The following is a 26584-nucleotide window of genomic DNA, read 5'->3' as shown; positions in this document are numbered from 1 at the left end:
TCTATAACCCACTTTATCGGATGAGTAGTGGGTTTTACTCATGAAACCTCATGATCTAATATGTTTAAGTCTCTGAGGTGCCACAGGACTGCTCGTTGTTTCTAAAGTTACAACTAACACAGCAACTCCTGAGATTTTTATATGCGTACGTAGTATATTGTGATGTAGTGGCTAGCAGTTCATGTGATTTTTGGTGGTTTTGCTAGATAATTTTTAGTCTTTGCATGTTTACTTGTTGTAGTTAATTTTTATTCTTATTGATGATATCAAGTAGTACCCAACCTAGTATTAATAGAAATGTGTGCGTAGTTGAAAGAAACATTTCAGTGACGAGAATATTTGTTTGCATTTAAATATTTCCCCAAGCTATTTGCAACCCAAACATAGCAGCCTACTATCTAGCTTATAGGTTCCCAAACTAGGGTGGTGAAGAAATTCCAGGGAGGCGCAAGGCGACCCAGCCCCCTTCCCCAAGTGTTGCTGCTATTTTTGTTTTTGGCCCTGGTCGGTTCTTTTTTTTTTTTTTTTCCCCTCAATAAGTTTTGCTGCTATGGGGGACGGGGGCGTGAGGGTTTCTCAAAAATCAAAAAGGGGGCCCGATGCCAAAAAATTTGGGAACCACTAGCTTATCCGTTTCTTGTCTCCATAGTATATCAGTGTCTCCCGTAATAATTCTGTCTCCCTTGCTGACAAGAAGCAGAGTTATAGGGTGCTGATTTTGTTTCTCTTTGGATGTACATACCTGGGACTATAAGGGTAATATGTTGCAGTATATCCAGGTGACGAGATGGTAAGAACATGAGAACTAGAAAGTGAAACCTAGCTAGTCCATTTTCCTTGAATTCGAAATATATCACAAAAAAATCAACAGGAAATAATGAAAAGTAAACTGGATGTTGAAAATTCTTCCAGTGGGGTTAAGTGGAGTTACCGGGGCTCTGAGGGTTCAAGTGGCTTTAAGTGACTTTTGTACTCAGGGGCAGATGACTGTTTTGCGGGGCCCCGGGCAGCATAACTCTGCGGGGCCCCCCTTTGCCACGGCGAATGTGCGGGGCCCGGGGCGGCCGCCCCGTTCGCCCTGCCCTATATCCGCCCCTGTTTGTACTGTCCCAATTCTGGGCTGCTTTGGAGAGCAGAGAACTTCCTGACATCATTTAGACAAACCTAGGGGCTCTTCTAAATTATGGAGGCTTCCCTCTGGGCTGCAGCACTGCCTGGAATCTTCACAGGACATCTCGTGTACCCTCTCACCTCCAGCATGCCCTCTCTGCGTAGGCTTGACGGGGTCTTCGGAAGGCAACCTTGGACTGCATTTCCGGTAGGAAGTAGTCCCTGCTCAGTGGTGGGGTTTTATAACCTGTGTTAGCTGCTCTGGCAGGAAGGGGCCAGCCGGAGCCAGCAGTGAGGTTCTTACCCAAATTTATTTCCTCTGAAATAGTTATTTGGATAATGTATTTTCTAAAGTGAACTCTCTTCAGCCCAGATGATTCTATGATATTGAACCTATATAACGGAACATTGTTATAGGCGCTTCAGTTTGGGTTTGAGTTGCTTTTGTCAGGAGTGTGAGCTAAGCTTCCAGAGCGTTAAATGGCTTTTTGGACATCTGATCTATTTCTCTTTAATACTTCATTAATTTGGGGGCATTTTATGTATTGATAGAACGCTTTGACATTATAACTTGGGGAATAGAATGCTGATTACATGATTTAGGAAATCCATCTTGCAAGGCTAAAGTTTTATTAAAATAAGTCAGATCTCTGAGTAGAGTCTGGGTTTCAGAAGCTTATGGCTGTTTTATTAGCAGAGTTGGAATTTATTTATGTTTGTATTAGTATGAGTAGCTGACCCCAAACCATTGGGGGCTAGCCATAAATTATGTAACACATCAAGGTGTGAGTAGTTCTTCAATTTTGTGTGAGTTGAAAAGGGATGGGTGGTTCCTGAAAATAATAAAAAAATATGGAACATAATTTGTGGACAGTTCCTTGTAGTATCTGAGACCCTCAAAAATTCAAGGATTTAGTCTCACTGCACTCTGTGAGCCAGGGAAACATTTTCCCGGCTGTAAAGGACTGAGGCATAGAGTATGTCTACACTACAAAGTTAGTTCGAACTAAGTGCTCCGCTAGTTCGAATTAAAAGTAAACCTCATTCCACGAGGACTAAGCCTAGTTTGAACGTATTCGTTCGAATTAAGGGGTGTGTAGCCCCTTAATTCGAACTAGTGGGAGAGGCTAGCCCTCCCCAGCTTTCCCTGGTGGCCACTCTGGGGAAAAAAAAAAAAGTGCGTATTTGTGAAAATACCTTGCCACAAAAGCTGTAAGGAGCTCAGTCTTTTTTGGTGTGTCTATCCATTTTAGATAATTTTTCTCTTTCATCCTTTAATCAAGATTGAATGTTTCTCTAAAATATTTGCTGTAATTCAATCATGCAGGAATTGCAGGGTGAAATGTCGGTGGACAGTGACACTCCGGTCTCTTCTGGCCTTTAAAACCTATTAATATGTCTTCTCTGTAGCAGTGTCTATCTGATCTACCTGAATCTCTCTCAGTATTAGGCATATTCAAACTTGTCAGTTTGCAACAGGGGGGTGAGGGGAGGAGGCAGGTTGCAACTCCATCGAGGGTATTTCTGGTTTTAGGAGACTTCTACTCTTCGGCCATGTCTATATTACACAGAAGATTGACGCTGCCACCATTTTCCAGTGTTCGATTTAGTAGGTCTACTGAAGACCTGCTAAATAGAACTCAGAGGGCGCTCCCATCAGCACTGGTACTCCTGCTCCTCATGAGGAGTGAGAGAGCCAATGGGAGCATTTGCTCCAGTTGACCTCCTGCTGTGTAGACTGCGATTTAATATACTTGGCCTCTAGCTACATGATCATTGTAACTAGAGTTGCATATCTTAAGTCGACCTTTCGCTCTAGAGTAGACCCAGGCCTTAGTGTTGTATTTCATAGTACAGTAAACTTCCGATAATCCGGCACCTTTAGGACCCAGGGGGTGCCGGATTATCAGATATGCTGGACTATCGGAGGCGGGGGGCTGTGACGGGTGGGGAGGGGATGCCACCTCAGACCCTTCATAGCCCCCCCTTCCGATAGTCTGGCTCTGCTCCAGGCGTCCCGATTCAGCTGCTGCTGGTCAGTTACAGCAGCAGCTGAATCCGGGACGCCTGGGGCAGAGCAGCTGGGGTGCTGCCGGGTTGGTGTGGTAGCACTGCCCTTCAGCGCTGCGAGACCAACCCGGCAGCACCCCAGCTGCTCTTGGGGACGCCTCGGACAGAGCAGCTGGGGTGCTGCCCGGTTGGCTCCGCAGCGCCAAGGAGCGGCGCTATGGGACCAACCCAGCAGCACCCCAGCTGCTCTGCCCCTGGCTTCCCCGATTCAGCTGCTAGTCAGTTTCAGCAGCAGCTGAATCGGGGAAGCTGGGCGCATAGCAGTTCCAATTGTCCGGCAGCCAGAGCACTTCCGGGTCCCTGATGGTGCCGGACCATCAGGAGTGCCAGAGCATTGGATGCCGGACCAATAGAGTTTTACTGTAGTAACAGTTTTGTTCCATGCAGTGAGACTTTTGCAATGGCACGGTATAAAAGCATTAGGTGGTTGCAGTGTGAAACGTCAAAATGGAGTGTTTCCCTGGGTTCAAAAAGGACTTTCTTATGTAACTGTATCAGATTGTACACGTGTGTTTATTTTGCTAGTTTATTTTGGTTTTATTTTATTTTTTGCATTCCAGGTTTGAGTTGATGAGGATGTGTTGGCAGTACAACCCCAAGATGAGGCCCTCTTTCCTGGAAATAATCGGTAGCATTAAGGATGAGCTGGATCCAGCATTCAAAGAGGTCTCCTTCTTCTACAGCGAAGAGAACAAGCCTCCAGACACCGAGGAACTCGATCTGGAGACTGAAAACATGGAGAGCATTCCTTTAGATCCCTCCTCCACCCTCCAACCCACTGACAAGCACTCAGGACACAAAGCTGAGAACGGCCCAGGCGTGGTGGTCCTGCGGGCCAGCTTTGAAGAGAGACAGCCGTACGCGCACATGAACGGGGGACGCAAGAACGAACGGGCCTTACCTTTGCCCCAGTCTTCGGCCTGCTGATCCTTAAAACCCAGAATCTCACAAACACACATGGTGGGGGAAGAAAGAAAGAAGAAAATATATTCAAAAGCCTACTGTACCTCAGTGGATCTTCAGAACTGCCATAGCTGCACACAGGAGAATCCTCTTTTCAGTAAACACATTAGTTTTTTCTTTGTTCAATATGCAAGCAGATGTTTATTTCAGTAAAGGACTCCGTTCAGTGGGGCGCAGAGTCAGCCTTTGAAAACTCTAATGTTAACACTTAATAGCAACAGAAAACTTGAGATCTGATGTCTCTCTTCTTTCTCTCTCTCTTTCTCTCTCTCTTTCTGTTTCATAATGGGAAACATATCTGCGTGCAAGTTCAACCATACAGCACTTTTATCAGATCAAAGAAATTGCAGGCCAGGTGGCTCCCCGTTAGCCCTTGCAAACACCTGCTTAACACTGTAGGTCTTTATAAAAACAGAATTTAAAAAAAGACTGAATTTTTAATGATACTCTAATCTTTTTAGGAACATGTAAAAGAACTTAGAAAGGGCCATCATTTGTCCAAGGTTGTTACCATTTTCAACGCTGCCAAATTTTGCCAAAAACAAAAAAAAGAAACTTTTTGGGGAGTTAGTGGTTTTGGTTTTTTTTGTGGGGGGGGGGGATGTTTGTTTTTGTAGGCTTGGAAGGAGCAAACTAATCAACTGCTCCATTTAAGAGATACTGACCAATACACTCCATTCAATCATACACTGGTATTTAAAAAAATAATCTGATTGTCTAGATCTTTTTTTAAACTGGACAAAACATGATTTGTGTTCTCATGATGGAGAGGAAAAGGGGGGCAGGGTTTAGAAACAGTCCTCCCTCCATCCACCCTCCCCCACCAAGAATTCTGGACAAAACTGGCAGTGGTGAGCCAAATATCTCACACACACACACACTTGTACACTCTTACATATATTTCGTGCAAAAAAAAAAAGTTGACCGCACGCCAAAAACAGCAAACCAGCCTGAAATGAACCAGAAGGGATCTCCGTCGTTGCAGCCTACTCTCCTTCTCAGGCTAGCTGGAAAACACATGTCAAAACAAATTGGAGAATACAAAAAGCGGTAATGGATTCAAGCATATGACGCTTTGTTGACCTTTGCTCTCTGTTATTAAGACTTCTCGAAGGGTCTTGCAGTTCTATGTTAGACCATGGATCATTTGCATACACATTGTCTTTTGTGTCACTTTTATAACTTTTTTACGGTTCAGATACTCATCTATATGTCTGTACAGAAAAAAGCTGCTATTTTTTTTGTTCTTTATCTTTGTGGATTTAATCTATGAAAACCTTCAGGTCTGCCCTCCTTCCCTTCCTCCCCCTCCAACAAATTTCTTATGCTTTGTACTATAGTGTGTAACTTTTACTTCCTTCTTCCTCGTAACTGATCCCTGTAACATGATTTGCCATGAACTGTTTAATGCCTTTTTATAAATACATTTCCTCCTCTTTTTTTTCCATTAGTTGTTTTACAACATCTTGGCTGTGTGGGTTACAAGGCTCTTGAGGGAACCGGGGGAAAAGGGATATACACAACCAGATGCACTCCAGTGGTGCTCTTTGGTGGTGGTTTTAACCCTATCTTCCCTCCTTCTGCTAGCCTCTGCCCAGGCAGCATTCGAGTCTGTTACAGTGCAAGGCACGATACAAACTCAGGTCAGAAAAAACAAAAAAGGTTACATATTGAGTACATTCTTGTTCAGTGTTCATATTCATCGTTGTACAAGAGTCAGATCCCCTCCTTCCCTTGCCTCTTGTTTTGGTTGTGACACGCATATATATATATATATTTTTTTAATTGTTGGGTACAACAGCGGACACCAGGCTTTTGGGTCTCTATTTTTTAAAATGAATCGTTTAACCCTTCCATCCCATGAACAACAGCTGCGTTTCCTCTAACTTGGTTGAGCTGTCAGTGTTCGGCATCGTTACTTATTGTTATGGCCTTTAAATGTGCTGATCTAGCAGATCCCAGCTAGTAGACTTTCTCATTAGAAGATGTTGAAAGGCCACATTCTGGACCGCCCCATGCTGAAGTTCCTCCCTGGTTTGCCATATGACTGAGCTGTTGAGATGAGGTGGGGGGAACCAGAGAGCTTTTAAGTGGGTGGGGGCCACCAGATTTGCTAGCAAACAGTTAAAACGTGGCATCTATGGAAACCTGTACAAGTACAAGCTTGTGCGTTCAGACCATAGATGAAACTTCAGCACAAAGGAGAAATAGTAGCTTGCTAGTTCAGCTGAGGCACCCTTACGAATGTGTGGGGGTGGAGAGAGGAGGGTTTAAGTAGTAGGAGGTGAGGGGCTATGATGTTAGTTTAAAAAAAGGAGCCGTAACAGTTGCTCATCTTAAGTTTATTATTGCATCTAACCCCTTGTTTAGCACTGATCCAACCAAATGATGGCAGTAAAAGAAGTGGTTCTGGGATGGAAACGTTAAATTTTTTTTTTTGAGTAAGAACAAAGAATTAAAATATACTGATTGCTCATTGTGACTGGAGATTTAAAAAAATGTTTGTAGTGCTTTTTGCTTGTGTAGTTTTAGGTCCCACTATCTTCTCTTGCCTCTGTCCTGTAGTTATTTTTCCCTTTAAAGAAAAGACAAAAAAAAGTTAATTAAGAAGGTATTCTATGTAGGATTTTTTTATTTATTTTTGTGATATCAGTTTAAATCACTGTAGAGATGCCCCATAATAAATTTAAATACTGAGATAAGGGTTTTCAAAGTATGGCAGGGGGACAGTTTTTGATTTTTTTCAAACATTTATCTACCTCACTCTTATTTTTTTTATATGTGTGTATATATATATAAAAAACATCTCACATTTCTCAGCAGCCAATAGAAATGCCGTTGATACTGGTAACCTCTCACTCTACAAACCACATTCTCTAGGTTTTGGAGAGAAGCGGTCGCTACTTTTCCCAAAGGGTCACTTCACAGGGTTGTGCTTGTGTTATTTTATAGCAGTTTGTCCTTTTTGGTACCACTTTTAAGATTTATTTTGGGGGGAGAGCAAGAGACCCACCTGAGTTTTTATGACTTAAGAGCACCATTCTTTAAGAAGTCGCAGTAGCTGTGAAATCCTCTGTCATGGCAGTCATTGGTCAGCCAAATGTGTGTTCAGGTGACTGTATGTTCAGATAACTGCTAGATGGTGATTGAATGAAGGTATTTGATCAAATTAATTATGGAAGCCAATCGTCTACAATATTTGAAGATCTGGGGTTGTTAGAATGAGATAAATGGCTTTTCTGTTAATCCTTAAGAGGGGGAAAAGTCATTCTTGACCATTTTTTCTCAGATGCCACAAGCACCAAAAGGACATTTGACTGAATCAATACCTAAAAATAAATTGGAGCATACAACAATAGTAACAACAGGGCAGAAATGTCATAGGCTACCTGATAACACTACACTGAGTTTACAACTTGGACTTTTTACACTTGCTGCTTCTGTTTGACAGGAGCCTTGATTTCTTAATGCTAAATGTTAAATGGGAAATTTGAATGTGCCAGTAGAAATCCAGTCCCTTCCAAACCCTTCTCTGTACATACGTTATCACTCTGGATTCTGATGGACCAGCCGTCAAATTGTGACTTCCCTCTAATAGTGCTTAACTGGTTTACAAGTGTACAGCACTAATATAACACAAGCCTGCCATTAACATGATGTATAATGTTTCTTTTTCTGATTCTGGCAGCTGTTCATGCAGGTGTTAGTTGTGGTATCTGAATAATGTGGCACTTGGCTACTTTCAGATGTATGTGGCCTCTTGAATATATAGTACTGTGGTTAAGTATAATAAAGTTTGTCTTTGGAAGGAGCGTTTCTAACACCAGAAAAACTAACAACATTTCTGATTTACTGGGTTTCCTTTGTGTTTTTTAATTTTTCCTAATTTGACAGTGACCTTTTGGTGTAGCGACTGCTCTTCTCTCTTGCACATATTGATTTCCACAACTGGAGATCCTCAGATCTTTCAGCCGGCTATGAGGGTTTTGTTAAAACTGTCCAAGTTAATGTTTTTTTTTTTTAATTGTTATGTAGGTGGTTTAAAAAAAATTAGGAAAAAACACTAACAATATAGTACCCATCATGATAAACATTTCAGAAGCACTTAAATGAAAGGCAGTCATGTGACTAAGCAAAGTATGCACATGTGATGACAAAGTCAGTTCTCTTGGACCAAACCACCTTTACAATACCATTGTATTCTCTGTTCACAATTCTAGCCTAATTTCATACTGGTTTCTACAGAATTTGTTTTTATGTGCATTCTGAATATCTTTATCCATATGGGTTTTTCATGCCGACCACCCATTGACAGTAAATAACATTTGTGCATGTGAACAATGGAGAATTAATGGCTTGATATTAGCATAAAATGGCTTGTAATGACGCCTTTTCCTGAGAGACCACTGCTGGCTTGCTGGTATGGAGAATTTAGAACTTCAGCTGTGTTTGAATAAACCTGTAGTAATCCCATTTCTGAGCATGATTTAAAAAAAAAAAAAACACCCAAAAACCCACCCAACCTGCAAAACAAGCATTCTGACAAAAGGTACCAAAATATCAGTAACAAATTGGCGTCACTAAGGGAGCAAGAAACTTTGATTTAAGTATTTGGGGTTGTTCTTGTCCGACTTTGTCACTGTTGTTAAGTAGTTCAATGGTACTGAAGGTGGTTTGGTTGCAAAGGAAGGTGATTTGTATAAATACAGAAGTATCACATGCTTGGTATTAAATAAGATTATTTTTGTTGGGTTAATAGATTAGGCACAGAAGCCACGGATGATGTAAAACTTGAGGCTAACGCATGTTCCATCAAGCCTCTTCCTCCGTGTGATGCCTCCGTTCTTCAAAGCTGGTTCTAAGTGATGTATGACTCTAGATTTGTTTGCACTGATGCTCCTGTTGGTGTCACTAAAAGCCCAGTTTGCCCAGGATGACTGGTCACCAGATGGAACTACTATTAAGTCCTCTGGGAACTGCTGAGGGTCGTTGAGGACAATACAAGCCTAAACAAATGGCGCTCTTGTTGTTATACATATATATATATCTCTTTTTTTAATAAAAACCCTTTTCATTCCAGTAGTACAAGCAACACTTTCCTCTGTTACTCTTCTTATTTTGTTTGTCAACCATGTATTTAATAACTGGGCTAAGAAACAATAGGGGAAAGTGCAAGAGATCCACTCCTTATTAACCAGTGAAAGCCAGATATTGCAGCTCCACTCTTCAGTGTGCAAACAATAATTATAAATCAAAGATGACAAGTATATTAAACATTAATTGCCAGAGGTGCTGAAGATACAGAACTGTCAATGGTCAGGAGAAGTTCAGGGATTGCCTTGATTCAGAAGACTGGTTGTTCTGAATAAAGGCATTTAAATTACTTCTTGTGCATTTAAGAACTACAACCAAGTCAGTTGGAATTGAGAGTGGTAGTGTGGAAGGAGGAGAACAAAGGATGGAAATACAGGGCTTGGCAGAAGTTTGTGATAGATCCAGAGCTCGGTATGTAGGATAGCATCAAGGCTCAGGCTTCATAACTAATCATTTGGTACTTCTAAATAAAGCTCTTAATGTCCTAAGTTCATTACCAAGAGGTTTACAGTGGTCATTGGTCAATATGAATTGCAGTGGATCAATTCTTGGTCAATCTGTTTTGCAAGTACCATATGATTATCAATAGTACGTGTGCATGTGTGAATGTTCCTTTTTTTGTATGCATTATGTTGATTAGTAATCCATTAACATTTTCAATAGGGCTTTTAAGTCCAGTAGATTACGGGTAGTCAGTTGACGAAGATCTGGTTTACAAGAACTAATTAAACGTTTCATTGCATTTTGTAAGTACATATAATAATACATAGAATAATTTTATAAAATGTTTGTAGTTTATAAATGCCTATAAAATAATTTAAAGGCACTTTCCTGTGTCTGTCTGTGTGTGTGTGTGTGTGTGTGTATGATCAGGTTTTTTTGATGGTACCAGTTTACTAGCTAGCTTTACAATATGCCAAAAAGGATCATTTACTTGTCCAACTCATGGTTCATTCATTTTTTCCCCCAAGCTTTGTGTCCCAGTGTACAGTGAATGATTGATTAAAGAGATTGAGAAACTGTTCTGTATCTTCAGTATCCTGGTTTTCCAGAACCCTCTGGTTGGGGCGGGATCATCTTAACTGGTCATTTCACTTTACTGTATAGTGCCGTTAACGTAATGGATTGAAAGAACCTCATTGGTTATGGAAACAGAATAGGGAATGCTGCTAAGCAGTCTTAGTTGTGTTATTTAGTACCGGTTTTTCTTCTTGTTGTCGGATGGGTTAAAGGATGTGATTGCGTAATAACATGATGAAAGGCAGTTTTCATAGTTTTCTTTAATTCAGTTATAACTGTTTACAGATTTCTTGTCACTTCAAATATTATGGTTTTGTATGTAGCCTATACAATGTATGTAGATATCTAGCATCATTAGAGCTTTGAGATGAACAAGGAAAGGTCCCTATTTATTTTTATTTAAATAAGAATACTGAAGATCTTTTTTTTTTTCTAAATTAGACAGAACATATTCCCTCCCCTACCTTTTGAAGGTTATGGATGGTTTAGATGCCTTTGAGAGACTCATCATTCTGTTTTCTAAACCAGTGAGGTTTGAGTTGAAAGGATTGGCCAGAGTTTGTCTACCTCTGGGACAAAAACAAAACTAGGAAGTGCTACGGAACTGATGCATTTGCAAATACATTTACCAAGTTTTCTTGTTTAAAAAAGCTTTTTTTAAAAAAAAAATTAAAACAGTAATAACATGGCCAATTTAGTACATTAAAAAAGACTTGCTGTGTATAAATTATTCCTAAAGAAATTCCTGTGTTTATATTAAAATGAATCAGTAGATGATAAAAAAAATTCAAAATGTTTTTGTATATTCTGTTGTAAGAATTTATTCCTGTTATTGCGATATACTCTGGATTCTTTACATTATGGAAAAAAGAAACTTTTGTCTATTTTGAATGGCTGAAGCTAAGGCTCCTTTAGTTTCTCTTACTCTGCTTTTTTCTAGTAGTTACAGTACTACATGATTTAAGTTAAATAAAATAATTCTGTATGCATTTGTGTGACTTCTGATTTTTATTTGCTAGCTCAAACTTGAGCAAAGAAAGTACAGTCCCAGAAAATTAAAAATTCCACCCCTCTTGTAATTAGTATCATGCTCCTTAAGGGATTTGTTTTAAAAAAAGGGGGAGGGGGGCTAAACTACTCCCTTGTTGCAGGGTATGTCAGTGTTAAGGTATCACATCTATTGAGTGTTTAAGTGCCAGAGTAATCTTTACTTGTGGAAGTTGTGGCTCTTTTGAAGATAGAAAGGCGCACTCTTTTCTTTGAAGGAAGCATATATTCAGCCTTTGCTCAAAGTCATATCTAGACACTGGAAGTCTATCAACCACTACCTAACTACAGATGTAACTGTTTGTATCGTCATGCTTCTGACTCATTTGGCCCTTGTCATTCAGAGTTTACAACAAAAGGGATTGCACATGTGGCATGAGAGGTTGGAGTTGGACAAATATAAGGCCTCTGTGCTGATACGTTTATCTGCTGTCTTCGTCGCTGAGGTGGTGGTGATATGTTACCTAATCTGAGGGTTGGGCTGTCTTTCAATTGTTTCTGTATCTTTCCTTTTGGAGAAAACTCTGAAGATCCAGTTGGCTGATTCCTCTCCTGCTCCAATCGCTCTTTCTTGAAGGGTATCTCATGGCAGTTCAGAGTCTCTTGGTCTTATTCAGCATGTATGCAAAGCTATTAGTGAAGTTACCAAGGAAAATATGGATTGAGGGCAACAGTGAGACCCTATTTCATGCCTCTGTCCCACTGAGTCTGGAGAGCATAGTATGGTAGGATATTTTAATGTGTGGCCGTGAATGAGATACAGACGATAGCAGTGAAAGGATTTGACCAGAAAAGTCTGGAATTTTGTTATCAAGGGGTCTGCTTTGCTTCCCAGCTGTTTTAAGTCTCCTCTTGACATCAGTGTGGCTAAGAGGTCATTCTTTCCTCTTATATGCAGACTGTCCTGCCATGATCTGTGCCTTTATTGGTGTGAGATTGGATTCCAGCAATACTTGTCTTGAGAAATGATGCCTTAAAATCCATTCAAGCGTTAAAACTAGAGTAGAATGCAGCAGCCTACTTTTTAAAATGGGATAGTCTGCCGTGATAGCGTGTGGCACTGGTCTCCATGAGTTGCCCGTCCTCTGGGAATTTGAAGGGTAAGCCCTGAATTGCTGGAACAATCTGACTGAGAGACAGCGTCTTAACTGTGTACAAGGATTGCCTTTTCATTGACAGGGACACCTATAACCTGGGGTAAGTGTTACTGTAATTAAAATCCAGATTAATTGATTTACTGTTGCTGCCAAATTGGAAAAATCCACTTTCTGCAGTAATCCTTAATTCATTAGAATAATTTTAGTCTGGTTTGGCTGTGCAGGCACATATCACCAGCAGGAAGTGATACCAGCTGCTTCTTTGTGTCAAACAGCTCTCTCCCTAAAAATACACTGAGAAAGTGTTAGAAGGGTAGCTGAGTTAGTCTGTACTAAGCTTAAACAACTTAAACTGTAAACTTAAACAACAAATGGTCTGGTAGCACTTTATAGACTTAACAAAACATGTAAATGGTATCATGAGCTTTCATGGGTAGAGCACAACCTTACGCAGGAATTTGTGTGGGGTGCTTTTTTTGTAAATATGGACTGCAACAATGTGAATGCACGCACGCCCACACAGTCCCCCAAGTTAGCATTGGTTTAAGTTGTTGATGTATGGTACAGCCATGGAGAGCACTGAGTGGGTGCCCATGCTAAGGAAATATAAAGAAATAACTGAATACATAGAAGGATAAACAAGTTCATTAGAAGGAAGATTTTTCTGGTATTCATCTTAACTCTTCTCTTTGAATGTTGTTCCCTTACTCTTAATTATGCCTGCCCTTACCTCCTGGAAGAACTTCTCTCACTCTTATGCAGTGCAGTTATTGTAGTTGTGCAGTCCCGTGATACTAGGGAGACAGAATTTGGTTCAATAAAAGATATTATTTCATCCACCTTGTTTCTCTCTGTCCTCACTGTTGAAAAGGTTGCCTTCTTTCCACTATTACAGTAGTTTAGATGGAATTCCAATTGATACCTTTTTTTACACACCATAACTATTTAATTTGAAAATAATCTGGCAATTTGGGACTGAAACCCACCTGGAATATGCAGTATTGGGGCAGCAGAAGAGAAACACTGCCTGCTAAGCTCAGTTTGACCACTTTCACTCTTTGCGGCTGTCAAGATGCGATGATGGTTTTATATCCTCTTCAAATGTGAAATATATTAAGGCTCCCACTTAAACTTTTATCAATGTCAGAAAGTCCATTGCTTTTATGACATGAGGATGCCTGGATTATTAATCAGTGTTGTCACACCTGGTTTTAATGGTATCTAATGTTAATATATTCTTGGATTCATGTGATTACAAAAGAATTTCAGCTTGCAGTTAGAAGATTGGTTTCTAACCCTTATTGTGGAAGAGAAAAATTGAAAAACCTGAACCCTAAAGGCACTAACACCAGATGGCAAATTAAAAGCCAGCCCTTCCTTTAAATCTTAATTATTTTTAAGCCAACATCATGATTTCAAAATTTGACGTTAGTAATGCTGCAAGTTTCATTGCCACTTAAGTTTCCTCACTCCAATATTGGGGACTGTTAAAAACAGAATTCTGTTTGTGTAAAATGGCATCTATGCAGAGACCCAGCAAACCTAAGTGCCTGCCTTATAATAGGTGCCTATAGATGAAGAATAGTTTTCTTTGCAGACAGTTTAGTAGAATGTAATATATTGTTTAATTTGTAGATATCCCGTGCATACAGTGATCAAACTTCACAGCATTCGTTTCATTTAAGGCTTCATTTCCAAAAGGGAGGGCAACAGGTTTATTTTGTAAAAATGTGTATCAACTTACTGTGCCCATCACTGTATTTGCAAAAAATAATTGAATACCTTTGCAAAATGGACAATTTGTGCATGCATACAAATATCTGGGAGCCAATTGCAAATACTGGGGCTTTGCAGCCTTGTTTGAAAAATCTGTCATCTGAACAATATGTTTTAACTCTTATTCTAAGGCAGGGGTCTCCAAACTTTTCAGCCCGAGGGCCGCATTAACTATCAAACAGCAGTTCGGGGGCCGACTACACACTTGAGGTCCAAATAAAAAACAATCAAAACATGGATGTTGTTTTTAATTATTTATTTAATATTATTTTATTCAGTTATTATTTAATAACACATTGATACATTACACATGAACACCTGTATTAGTGTGAATGGTGAAATTGTTTCCTGGATGCCAAAATAGCAGACATTTCTGGCTTTAGATTTGTTGTCCCTAACATCAACAGTGACCTGAGATTATCATCGGACAAGTTTGTTCTCAAATTGTTCTTCACGTATTTCATTCTTGAAAATGTTTGTTCACACAGGTATGTTGTTCCAAAGATTGAAAGGTACCTTGATGCAAAAGTTTTGACATTAGGAAAGTCTTCCTTGGGCAAAAACTGGTAAAAACCCACCAGTCCTATTTTGAACTTGTCCCTAAGGAGGTCATTTGCTTGCAACTCAATGACTTCCAGCTGCAGTCATCAGCGGCGGCTGATCTTGGCAGGATACACGTAAATTTCCGTAATTTTTTTTCCGTAGACAAAAAGGTCTCCACGGGCCGGATGAGAGGGCCTCGCGGGCCGCATCCGGCCCGCGGGCCGTAGTTTGGAGACCCCTGTTCTAAGGCAACGAACTCAAACACTGTAGCTCACAACAGTTACTGTAGTGTATGGGTCTTTTGCTGTTGTAGGTTCCGGTATTTTAGAGACCGAGGATGACTTCTTTGCATTTCATTGCATGTTCAAACTAGGCACATTTCTGTGACCATTTCTGGTGCGAATGTAAATGGATCTATTGGAATGCAAAACAGGAACCTCCGGTCTTGGGGCTAGGAGCAGGACCTGGCTTTGCAGGATGTGTAATGCTGGGCACAGTCAGGGCAGAGGAAAAGACGGAATCCCACCAACCATAACTGGAGGATTGGGGATGTCCCACGTGGTGCAGGACTTTTACAAGCCACCAGAAGCTGGGTTGTGAAGCCTCAGGCACTGGGGGACGAAGACACGCTGGAGAGGAAGGGCGGCGTGACTCTAGGCGCTCTCTGGAGTGACATGTACCTGTGTCCCGAGGCCAGGCAGTAGCTGAGAAGCGGGCAAGCAGCTGCAGTGACCATGAGGGAGAGCAGCCACGCCTCACAACCTCTGCTGGCTACAGCTCTGATCCCTGGGACCTGGCCTAGAGGGAATGGGGCTCATGGGGCCTTTGCCTTGCACCTTAGCACCAGCAACCCTACCCAGCCTAGCTCAAGCAGAGTTGAAGCGGCGCCAGGCAGCAGCTCGCTGGCCACGGGTGCTGGAAACTGCGGGAAGAGCCCCCCCCCCAGCATTGATCGGGGAGTAGGGAGATCAGCTCCAGTCTTCCCCAACCAGCTCGGGCAGTGTGCCACCCCAGCCTGGCCAGGATTGGCCTCATGGGGAACCATGGGGAGTGCATTCGCATCCCGCCTGCGTGTGGGCCTGCCACTGGAAAGCTTTGTGTGTTTTGAGGAGGTGACTGTATCTTGGCTCATAAAAGGGAAACTTTTCTGGAGGGAGGTTGATTTTAAAGGCCCACAAGATGGGAGCATTGCATGTAATTTTCATCCCAAAATACAAACTTTTTATAGGCACATTTTATATGGCTCGGATCTATTCTACTGGCCTTGGGAGAAAAATTTCCCTCGTGTATAGATGAAGTTGAAATTGTGTGTGGTTATAATCGTGCACGTCACTGAATTTTTGTAAGTAAGATGTACAAAGTCAAACTGCATATCAGATATCAGAAACCAACTTTCCAAGTGTGTGTTAAATCACTTTCCTTTCGTATCTTTTTAACAAGTCTTTGAGAGCTGAGCAAGGTAACCTTTTTAATACTATTTTCTTGAGAATTTTCCTTGTACCCTAAATCAGAAGTAATGTTTGATTTTTTTTTTTTTTTAAAATCTTATGGGTTGCTGAGGAAGGCAAAATAATTTTATTGTATTTTGAGAAACTTGAATGTCTTCTATAAACCATCCTTTTTATTCTGTCTTTTGTCCACACTGCTTTAACATCTCTAAGATAATCATCCGTAGGGCTCTTCCTAGAAAGTCTGCTGTTACCCATTTGGATAATGGTGGCACATGGATAAAAGCTGCTCTTCCGTTACCGTAATACAGAGAGGTGTAATAGATATAATCACAGATGTACCTACAATATTAAAAATAAACCTGAATTAAGGAAAGCTAAACTTGGATTTATGGTAATTAACCACACTTTACACAGTCAACGCTGATTTAGTTTGTACATTGAATTAGGAAAATTGGAAATTAAAATGGTTTGAGAAACAAACAGTCCTTGAATTTTGACTTGATTTGATGGATTCCCACTTAAATAGAGGTAGCAAAATAAAAAAAAAATATATGCATGCATTGTTTTGTGGGGTCACAAACTAAATTAGTTGGGAAATTACCCAACTGTCCCCACACACTCCCCTACCATTAGAACCCCATTTCCCACCCCTTTGAATAGCACAATTTGTTTTTAAAAAGTGCATGTATAAGATGCTTACTGGATAAATTCTTCCCTTTTGTCCTACCACATCATTCCATGACCCAAACACTCTGAAAATAAAAACTAGCTAATTTTGACCTTCAAGAATCTTTGGTTGGTTTTAAAGACAGGTTAAAAACACAGATAAAAAAAGTTAGTTGTCATAGACTTTTTAAAAAGATTTTAAATGAATTTGTTTACTCTTAAATTTGCTCCTTTTGTACTCTTCACCTTTTGTACGCCTCTCACTCTGTTTGGACAATGAAAGTGGGTTGAAATCAGGCTAGTCAGAATCACTTTCTCATTATGTTGTGCAATGCTGAAAAAAATTGCCACTGTCATATTTTGTTTTAAAAATTGATTCTACTGGAATTTACAAATTCTAGGAAACATTTGTGTCCACCTTATTTTTCGCAGATGTCTTGAGCTTAAATTTTCAATCCCTCTTTTCCTTTTTACTCCTATGACTGTTAACTTTATGCAGATATTTGTATTGGGGGGAACAAGTCCTTGTAATGATTCATGAAGGTGAAATAAGCTGCTTTAATTACCTCTCCCACTAATAATGGTTTACCTTCCTGCATCTCTTGAAAAGACAATATCAATCCCTTCCACCGAAATATTTTTCCAGAGAGTTTTCATATCAATTGTAGACTCAATCCTTTCTGGGCCATCTGACAGACAACAACCACCTTCTGGGCAAAAACCACACACATCCATCTCTTTGTAGCCTTTGTTCTTCCCACACTGTTCAAGGATGATCGCTTTGGCAGATGAAGACAGTCCAATGTGGACAGTAAGCTGTTTTTTTGCCCCCGCCAAAGTGAGTAAGAGGAAATAAAAATGACAGACCTGTTTTTAAAAATCATCCAATGCAGTAACACCAAACACTTTGTGAAATACCAGCTCCAAGTTGAAGTATCTTTATCGCTCCTCTTTAGAGAAAAGTTAGGTAATCCTTTGTAATGAAGAACAAAATTGGACTTTTGTTGTTTGTTTTATCTAGTTTGATGATGACTTAAGTGCAAGGATATATGCCACATCCTTTTTTTTTTTTTTTGTAACTGACAGAGGTTCTTTCCGCTATTCTGTACACAACACCATGGTTAAAAGCTAACCTATTTATTTCATCATTAACTTATGGATCAAATTGCACCAATTTTCATCATCATTCTTTAGCTGACCCTTTAAAAACTCCCAAAAGATGTTGCACAGTGTCTGTCAATAAGATTCTAAAGGTGCAGATTATATTACCCACTGGACATAGAGTCTTCTTAATCAAGCCGTCAAAGTTAGCAGCTTCTTATTCCAAGTAAGTAGCTTTCACACTTAAGCAAAGAAGGATCTTTTATAAAATCCTAATTTTAAAATATTCTACTGGATGAAATGCTCGAATAAGTTTTCCTGTGCTAGAGCTTTATTTCTTCTTTTAGAGCTTAAATTCTGAGTTTCTTGCCCACCCAAAACTTCATTAAATAGATGTTTTGGATGCACAAGGATTGCAGGATTTGGCCCCAAATTGGTGTTTATCAATGTTTGTAGGAAAGGACATTTTTATGTCTAGTTAGCAGCATATAAATATTTTATACCATGCTCATCACTAAACATAAGTGCCACTTAATCACCGAACACCAAGTAAATGCATCACTTTTAGGCAGAACTTACATTATTTCCTAATTCTCATTAGGTTAAACTGCGTCACAGAACATCCCACTAAATATGTTGCTCCTGATTAACACATTTGCCTACTGAGAGGAACATTCTTTAGTGTGGTAAAATAACTAACAAAATTGCAACTTTACCTATCCGCGTAATATCTCAAGATGCAATAATGTACCATTTTCTAACATTTTTTTTAAATTGCAAACGTATTTGCCTATAAGTGATTGGTATGCATCTGACTGAAATTTATTCTACAAAAACATTGTTAAAAAGCCTGACATTCTACATTGATCTTGTGTCCTTTTATAAGAGGATGGGGATTTTTATAGGGAGTCAGTAAAAAAAACAAATTAAAAAGTTGCCTAGAATGTATCCAGAGTCCATATTCACCTTTCGAACACCAGCTGTTCCTCTACACTTCTCAAACATTAATGTGATAGATTTTTTTACACCAAGACATAGTGAGCAATGGTTAGCTGTCATTCTCTTACAGAGCTACACGCTCAAATATCATGATGAAAATCATCTGAGATCCTATGTACAGTAGGAAAAGTTGTTTTAGTACCCTGAAAGGCTCTCTCCAGCTGCCATTTGATTGCTGTGAAGGAACTAAAGGAGTTCTGTATCTCTGTACCACCGCTCCATCTAAACTAGACACCGGAGAGAAATATTGCACCCACCCATGCTTTCTCAGATATGCATTCCCATCTCCCCAGTTATTTTTCCACGTTTGTTTTTTCTGAGCTTAATTTAGCTAGTATCATAGAATCCAGCACTGTGCCCCTTTTGCTCATTGCCCAGAGCTACACTAGCTTTGTTTGCACATCAGTTACACCTGTTGCAGCTGAAAATCCTTACAAACAGGCATTGCATCTGTCTGTGTTCTGGCTAAGGTCCACTTTTGGGTGGTGATCTAATTGCTCTGATTCCTTTTCCATCTGATTCTTGTTAAGAGCATCCAACAGCCTTTCTAGAAACTCAATGAATTATTTTGGGAAAGACCCTCCTAATGCAGGTAGCTAGTGTAACCATTTCCAGTGCGAAGATCACCAGTGTCCCCCGATGTCTTTGGTGATGGCCCACAGAATAGTTCTCTCATTGTTTCATTCAGTAGAGGTGTGGGGAAGAAAAAAGTGAGATTCTGATTAAGTTGGTTCACAATGAAAAACAAAGAGAATCACTGGCACTAATATTATTGGTGGTTATACTATGAAAACACCTTCACGGCATTGTCCTTCAAAGTCCCGATTGTCCATTTTGTCAGCCAGAGGGACAACATTACATTTAATTGCTCACTATCACTTCAGGTGCTTAAAAGATAATACCCTTTGTTTTGTGGATTGAAAAGAGGGAGAGGTTTTGAAAGCTCAAGTAGGTTTCTTTGGTCCATCCACCCTATCTCTCAGCCCATAGTTGGAAGTTCTACCCTACTTCTCTCTCCTGTTTTTCCTGACTATCTGTAGTGGACAAGCTGTATCCACTCTCTGAACAGACACTGCAATATATGGCTCTATTTTAATTTAAGCAATAAATAAATAAAATTCAACTATGTAATGATCACTGACCAGTGGTTGAAGAGTCCCCCATATCTTGCAGACCAGTTCCTTTGCTTTTCGGTAAGCCACGGGCAGTTGCATGATGTGTAGATCTATGTTTTCACCAAGGCCTAACATAGACATCTCCTGTACATAGAAAGAATCAATGTGGGTTTGTAAAAGCATTCTTAAAAGGGTGTTGTGAAAATCAGCTTTTGGTCCAATTCAGAGAGCACGTCACAATGCAATGTATCTACCCTAGTGACTCCTAAAGAGTACATAGTGATGGTTGGTCATATGTTCTACTTGTTTCCAGAGACCAAATCACTTTAAAAGAAGCTAAAATACATTAAATATTTGCCTAGTGCCACTTTTTAAGTTAAGCTATTGTTGCTTTGCCAAGAGATGTCTGATTATCAGGGGAAGGGAGAGGGTCCATACAATCATTAATGGTAAGTCTCAAGATGTCACAAGACAGTGTCTCAAGATGTCACTTTCGGAAAAATGTTTATACTCCTTGATATAACCCTTAATATAACCAACACTGTCCCTTCAAAGGATGTAAGGGCTGAATTTATGCTTGTGCTGACACACAAATCTTATAAAATTCCCAACAAGGCATCCTGTCCAACTTCTGGCAAGGAAGCACTCTCCTTTATGGGTGTGTCTACACAGCACCCTAAACTCGAAATAAGATACGCAATTTGTGTTATGCAAATTGCACATCTTATTTTGAGTCTATTTCAAAATAGATTATTTTGAAGTTTGGCGCATCTACACAGCACCAAATTTTGAAATAATGCACTATTTCGAGCCATTCCTTAATCCTCCTGCAATGAGGTTTACCGGGATGGCGAAACAGTATGTCCTGTTTTTTGAAAAATATTTTGAAATAACGGGCAACTTGTGTAGACACAGGGTAACTATTTTGGGATAGCCGAAATAGCCGTGCAATGTATTTTCTAGGGCTCATACAAGTTTTAGGTGGTTTGGACAAAGAGGAATTGCCTCACTGCTCCCAAGCTAAAGGGCTGGCCATGGGAAAGTTACCTCTGCTTTCTATACAGTTCCATTTTATTAACAGCAGAGATTTGTAATCAAATAGGCTGTGAGAGGTGCCTATTTTTGTTGTTCCGTTACTCATTTCAGGCTTGGTGATTCTAAAACTGTAAAGAAGCCGGAGCAGGACAAGGTCTCCCTGGACTGTGAAACATCTGCCTGGGTTCCTCAACACACAGAAATTCCACTTAGTGGGATGGGATTCTTCTTAGATCGATCGATCGAACATATCTATATTAGAGTGTGTTTGTGAGTCTGTCTGCATCCATTTGTTTGTTCAAGAACTCCTCCTAAGCTGCAAGAGTTAGGATCACCAAATGTTGTAAGAGACTCAAGATGAGCCAGAAAAATAAGATGAACCTGGAATAGGACTGCTTCTCAATAAACCTTACAGAAAAGGGAGAATGGAGAAATTTGGAGAAGTGCTCTGTTTTGGCACAGTTAAATCAATGCTGAAAGTTTGAAAACTAGAAGACAATGTTATTGGAAACCAAATTGACTATGGCCCTTTCTTGTTAAAACATAGCAAATGAGAAGAGTTTAGGGATGAAGAAAAAAAAATACACTTGATGGAATTTCCATTTTTTAAAAATTACTAAGAACCACCTCACATTTCAATAATCCCTTTAAGAAATCTGAAAGTCATAAAAATAAAACTGTATTTTTGAAAAATAAAAGTGTTACAGTAAAGTTTTAGTTTTAAAAAAAGTTATAAAAATTCCTTGAGTTAAGGACCGGAGCAAAAATGAGTAAATCTGCCAGTAGGTTATAAAAAGGTAGAAGAGACTTCTAATTAATTATCTAATCTGACCTCTTCTAATATACTAGTCATAAGATGTCCCTTAATTAATTTCTATTTGAAGCAAGAGTGTGTATTTTAGAAAAAGATCTAATCTTGATTTTAAAAATGTCACTGACAGAAAGATCACCCTGATTCTTGGTAAGTTGTTCCAATGGTTAATGGATGAACCATGTGGGGATTCTGATCAGGAGCGTGGGGGTTAAGGTTGAAGGGGACTGGCTGCTAAGCCATGAGGTGGTCTTCTGTGGGAGGAAGACATCTGCAGAAGGAATATGGTCTGTGTTAGGGAAGGGTCTGGTGGAAAACAAGGTGTGTACCAGGGAAAGGGCATGGTGAGTTAGTACCCCAGTGTGCCTTTAGGAAAGCAGACCTGTTTGTCACTATGGACACTTGTATGGATGGGGCCCATGTCTCCACTGTGTGGACTGGGAAACTTGCCCTTGAACACTGACTTCCTAAATAAACTGTTCCAATTTTCTTGTCAGCGGAAACATTGATTAGCTGTGCTCAATCAACTATCTGACAGGAGCAAGGAAACAATGCCTGCGGGGAAGTAAACACATTTAGAGAACACTGCCAGCCTTTTTTCCTCTAGGCACTGACAAGTCTTTGAGAGGCCATTGCCTCATCTTGCTTAAGAATGCACTGCTGTGTCTCTGCTTCCAAAAAAATAAAACCCATGCCAATTTGTGCTTAGCATTTTATTTTCTAACGCATATTTAAATTGAATATTTAATGAGATGTTTCCTTTCTTAACTGTAAGCCCTTAGTAACATGACCAATAGCAACTTCTCTGCAAGACATGGGGACCAAAAATAAGCGTTAAACCTGCTGTTGTCATTAACCTCTTGAACTCTTAGTTTGAACTGTAATAGACTAGGCCAAATTCATTAGTGGTATTGCACAATTTATATCAATGGCAACACACCCAGGGTTAAATTTGGCCAATAGCTGATATAGGAGGAACTTTGTGATCTGCAGTGAAATTCTATGGACTATACCAGGGACAGAAAAGAAGATAACCTCTAGTAGATCCTAAATAATTTAAGTGATTGATTTATTATTTAGGCTGATCTATACTACAGATTTCAGTTGTCATAAGTCGCTTTGCGTTACCATATCTGTGCATATATCTACGCTCAAATTTACACACACACACACACACACACAGACTTTTTCAAACCTCCTGACTGTTTTTAAAATTCCTTTTCCTTATTGTCTAGAGTGGCAAACATGCCTAGCAGCTCTTCCTTTCTGTGTGCAACCATCCAACAAACCATGCTAGTTCCACACAATCTTGCCAGGAGTAGACAGGAGGGACTGAATCTTGTGGTGAAAAGATCAGTCATAGTAACGTGGCCTTCCATGACCAGGTGGCACGGGAAAGGCAGCCTCTTTCACCACAAACTGCATGTCCTGCAATCCCCTCCCAAAGGTTTCTAAGGTTACTAAAAAGGATGGCTGCCTTATTTCTTCCTCTATAGTTGGATACTTGTCCATGCTGCTTTCCAATGAGTTTTCCGCAGTAAACTGGTTAGGAACACACGGGCCTGGGCAGCTTCACCGGTAGCAGCTGTGTGCTCTGTGCTTTTGTTACCCTCTTCAGCTTAAAAACATCATTGCCTGTGGAAAGTGGTGCCAATATTCAGTACTGTATGCTCATACTCTGGAATTGAGACTGAAATGCTATTGCTTCATTCAATGGACCACCCCCCCTCCAGCCCCTGGTGGGCCATATTCCTCATAGGCAAGGCTTTGTCTCACAGAGATAGGACACAACAGGCATCTAAAATCAGTGGGATACTTTTGTTACTGAGATCCGCTCTAGCAAGTGAACACCACCAGCATCCCTTCGATCTACCAAAAGCACATTCATTGCCATTCTGTGTCTGCTAAGCTGTTAGATGTCTCTTTCCTTTTGTTCTTGAGGTGGCCAGTGAATGGCTTCCTGAGCCAGGGGAGCAAGGACTAGGCTGGTGATTGGAATCACTACTAGCATGTCAATATTACCAAAGATAATCCACTGGTCGGGAAAGAATTCCCCTACTTGCAGCTTTCTGAAAAGTCCTATGTTGTTAAATTTGCACTCATCATTCACCCTCTGGCCAGTCCATACTGATACTGGTGAAGCGAAGCATTTCTGGCAATCCATCAATGCTTGTGTAACTGTGTAAAAATAGCTTTCTGTTGATGAGTTCTATGCAAGGTGGGCAAGTGCCAAAATGGGATATGCATGCTGTCTGTCACCCCAACACTCTTGGGATCTCCGTAGGTGCAAATCCATCCGCAACATCCTGCACATTGCAGAGAGTCAGAGTTGTGCACATCAGAAAACAAGGGCCCCAATTTCAGATTTTTCAATTCCAAAATGATTTCCCACTGAGCAGTAGCAATCCAGCACTGCAAGCTTCCCCAGGCTCCTGGTTCCAGGCACTCACTTCTCTGCTATCGGTGCAACTTTCGTTCTTGCGTCTTGGCACGGAGAGCAACGGTGAGCATCTGGAAGTTCTTCAGCCTCTGCTAGCCAGACCATACCTGCCTTACAAGCCAATGCCACCAGTTGGTGCTCATTTTGCGGGCCAAAAAAATGTCACCATTTGGAGCTGCTCCATGAACACCAACAGTCTGGCATATTTTTTTTGCTACATCAGCAAATTCTCTCTGAATAAAACGCCATGTACCCTGTGGATGTGGTACGTCTTGCAGGTCTCTAAATACAGGAGAATCATGCTCTGGTCTTCCAATGTTCATGAGAATAGTGCAGAGCTCTGAGGGCTCCATGCTTCTGAAAGAGGTGTTGGATGGTGAAATTTGTCCCAAGAGTTCATGGGAATTTTTTAAGTGGAAAAAATTATGGGATATGGATGGTATTAGAGCAAGGGTGGGCAAAGGCGCCTCCGCAAGTTGGATGCAGCCCACCAAGTAGATGGATCCAGTCCGTGGATGCCCATCAGAGCCAGGAGGTGGGGGGGGGGAAAGTGTCCCGCTCCCTGCTCCCACCCTGCAAGGGGATTGGCCTGGGGGTCAGGGAGCGTGCAAAGTCTCCTCCTGCCCTGCAAGGAGGCAGGTGCCTAGAGGGAACCACTAGCTGTTGAGAACAGCTGGCAGTTCTCTCTAGGTGGAAGGGGTGGGGGCAAAGACTTGATATGCTCTCCCACCCCCAGACCAATCAGGGTCTGTGGGAGAGGTAGCACGGAAGTGTCCTGGCCCTGCCCTTTTGGCCAGAGGCACTGCTCCTTTCGATGCAGCCTAGGGCCACTTCAAAAATCAGTGAAGTGCCCTCCCCATCTAAAATTGTATTAGAGGGTGGAGAATCTGTATGTTGGGAATGTGATCTCTGGCTTCTAGAGATCCCTGGGTGAGTCGTTTCTATCGCAACACATTTTGGGACAATTTTCCAAAAGGCATTCCCAGATGGCAGCATGACACACACTCTGATACCACCCATTGTGCACTACACTTTGCATTGACACAAGCATACCAACTTGGGCAGCTGTATGCCAATGTAACTTCAGTTGACCAAAGTTTGTTGTGTAGACATGGCCTGTTTCTGTATTACTGTAGTTCCTGATAACCTGAGTCATGGACTATGACCTCTCTTGTGCTAGGCATTGTCCAAATTCAGAATAAAAAGACCACCTCAGTCTCCGCTTACCTCTCAGCCTAAGACAAGAGACAACAGATGGTTACAGACAGACAGGGACAACAAGGAAACAATGAGACACTGTTGATCAGCAAGATAGGCTATGGTATCTGCACAAAAATGGCTTAACGGTTAAATTTTTGTAGGCACTACCACAAAGAAGCATTTTAAGAAGGGGTTAGAAAGAGAATGAGGTTTGTAGATGTTCGTGGCAAGCTTCTCCCCAGGGCGAAGAGCAGTGTGGGGGAAAGCACAAAGGTGGTACTTTGAAAATTTAAAAAATGGGCAGTAGAGCATGGCCTCATTGGCCACTTCAACACCAATTTGTTGGGTAGATTTTTTTTTCTGTTTTGCTGTGTGGTTAGTGAATCAAGAGAGCATGGCCAAAAATTGCCAGAGTTCTAGTTGACAGCCCTCTGAAAATCCATTCTATAAGAATGGAGACAATAGTAATCTAGGAAGAAAAGATGAGCTCAAGTGTAACAATTTTACATTGGCAGTATTTTAAAGAAGCCTTATTGAAGGCACAGAAAGAAACCATCCCGATGTGTAGCAAGAGAGGCAAACATGGTAGGAGACCAGATTGGCTCATAGACAAGGTCGGCTCCCGGACTAATGCGCTAAGTGACGCAAGATGGGTTGAAGATGGACAGCCCATCTTGCATCCGTCTTAAAGCCTTGAGGAGGGCTTTAAACTACGTTCGACGGGGACAGGTGAGCAAAGCCCACAGGTAAGTGGAGAACATGGGAACCTGGGAGATGGGTCGGAAATGGGAGGGAGCGTGAGCTACAATGGCAGAGAGAAAGGAGGGTCAGGGCAAAACTGGGAGGCAAGGTCAAATCAGGATCTTAGATGCCTATATACAAATGCGAGAAGTATGGGAAATAAGCAGGAAGAACTGGAAGCGCTAATAAATAAGTACAATTATGACATTGTTGGCATCACAGAAACTTGGTGGGATAATACACATGATTGGAATGTTTCTATAGAAGGGTACAGCTTGCTCAGGAAGGATAGACAGGGAAAAAAG

General features: G+C 40.8%; 2 protein-coding genes and 1 long non-coding RNA gene across 10 annotated transcripts in view; 1 reads left to right on the top strand and 2 right to left on the bottom strand.

Moving 5' to 3' along the window:
* The window catches only part of IGF1R (insulin like growth factor 1 receptor), a 294320-nt gene extending 283074 nt beyond the window's left edge, over positions 1-11246 (top strand). Inside the window, exon 21 of the mRNA XM_006129225.3 lies at positions 3741-11246. Within this exon, the coding sequence (XP_006129287.1) occupies positions 3741-4107 (367 nt within the window). The 3' untranslated portion in view covers positions 4108-11246. The remainder of the gene's footprint in view (positions 1-3740) is intronic.
* Positions 6470-14412, bottom strand: LOC149523609 (uncharacterized). Its single transcript, XR_016350673.1, has 2 exons — positions 13132-14412; positions 6470-6718 (listed from the first exon to the last, which is right to left on the bottom strand). It is a non-coding gene; the product is annotated as an uncharacterized LOC149523609 (long non-coding RNA).
* Positions 14413-14537: 125 nt separating this feature from the next.
* Positions 14538-26584, bottom strand: part of PGPEP1L (pyroglutamyl-peptidase I like) — a 75996-nt gene continuing 63949 nt past the window's right edge. For all 8 annotated transcript variants that reach the window (XM_075896985.2, XM_025187800.3, XM_075896986.2 and 5 more), the window contains 3 exons: positions 20080-20196; positions 17427-17653; positions 14538-16510 (listed from right to left, as the gene is read on the bottom strand). In XM_075896985.2, the coding sequence (XP_075753100.2) occupies positions 16342-16510; positions 17427-17653; positions 20080-20196 (513 nt within the window). In that variant the 3' untranslated portion in view covers positions 14538-16341. The remainder of the gene's footprint in view (positions 16511-17426; positions 17654-20079; positions 20197-26584) is intronic.

This window comes from Pelodiscus sinensis, chromosome 14 (genome assembly GCF_052426305.1).
Source record: "Pelodiscus sinensis isolate ZL-2025 chromosome 14, ASM5242630v1, whole genome shotgun sequence".
In the NCBI taxonomy this organism is placed as follows: domain Eukaryota; kingdom Metazoa; phylum Chordata; order Testudines; family Trionychidae; genus Pelodiscus; species Pelodiscus sinensis.
This window is presented reverse-complemented; position numbering and strand designations above follow the sequence as displayed.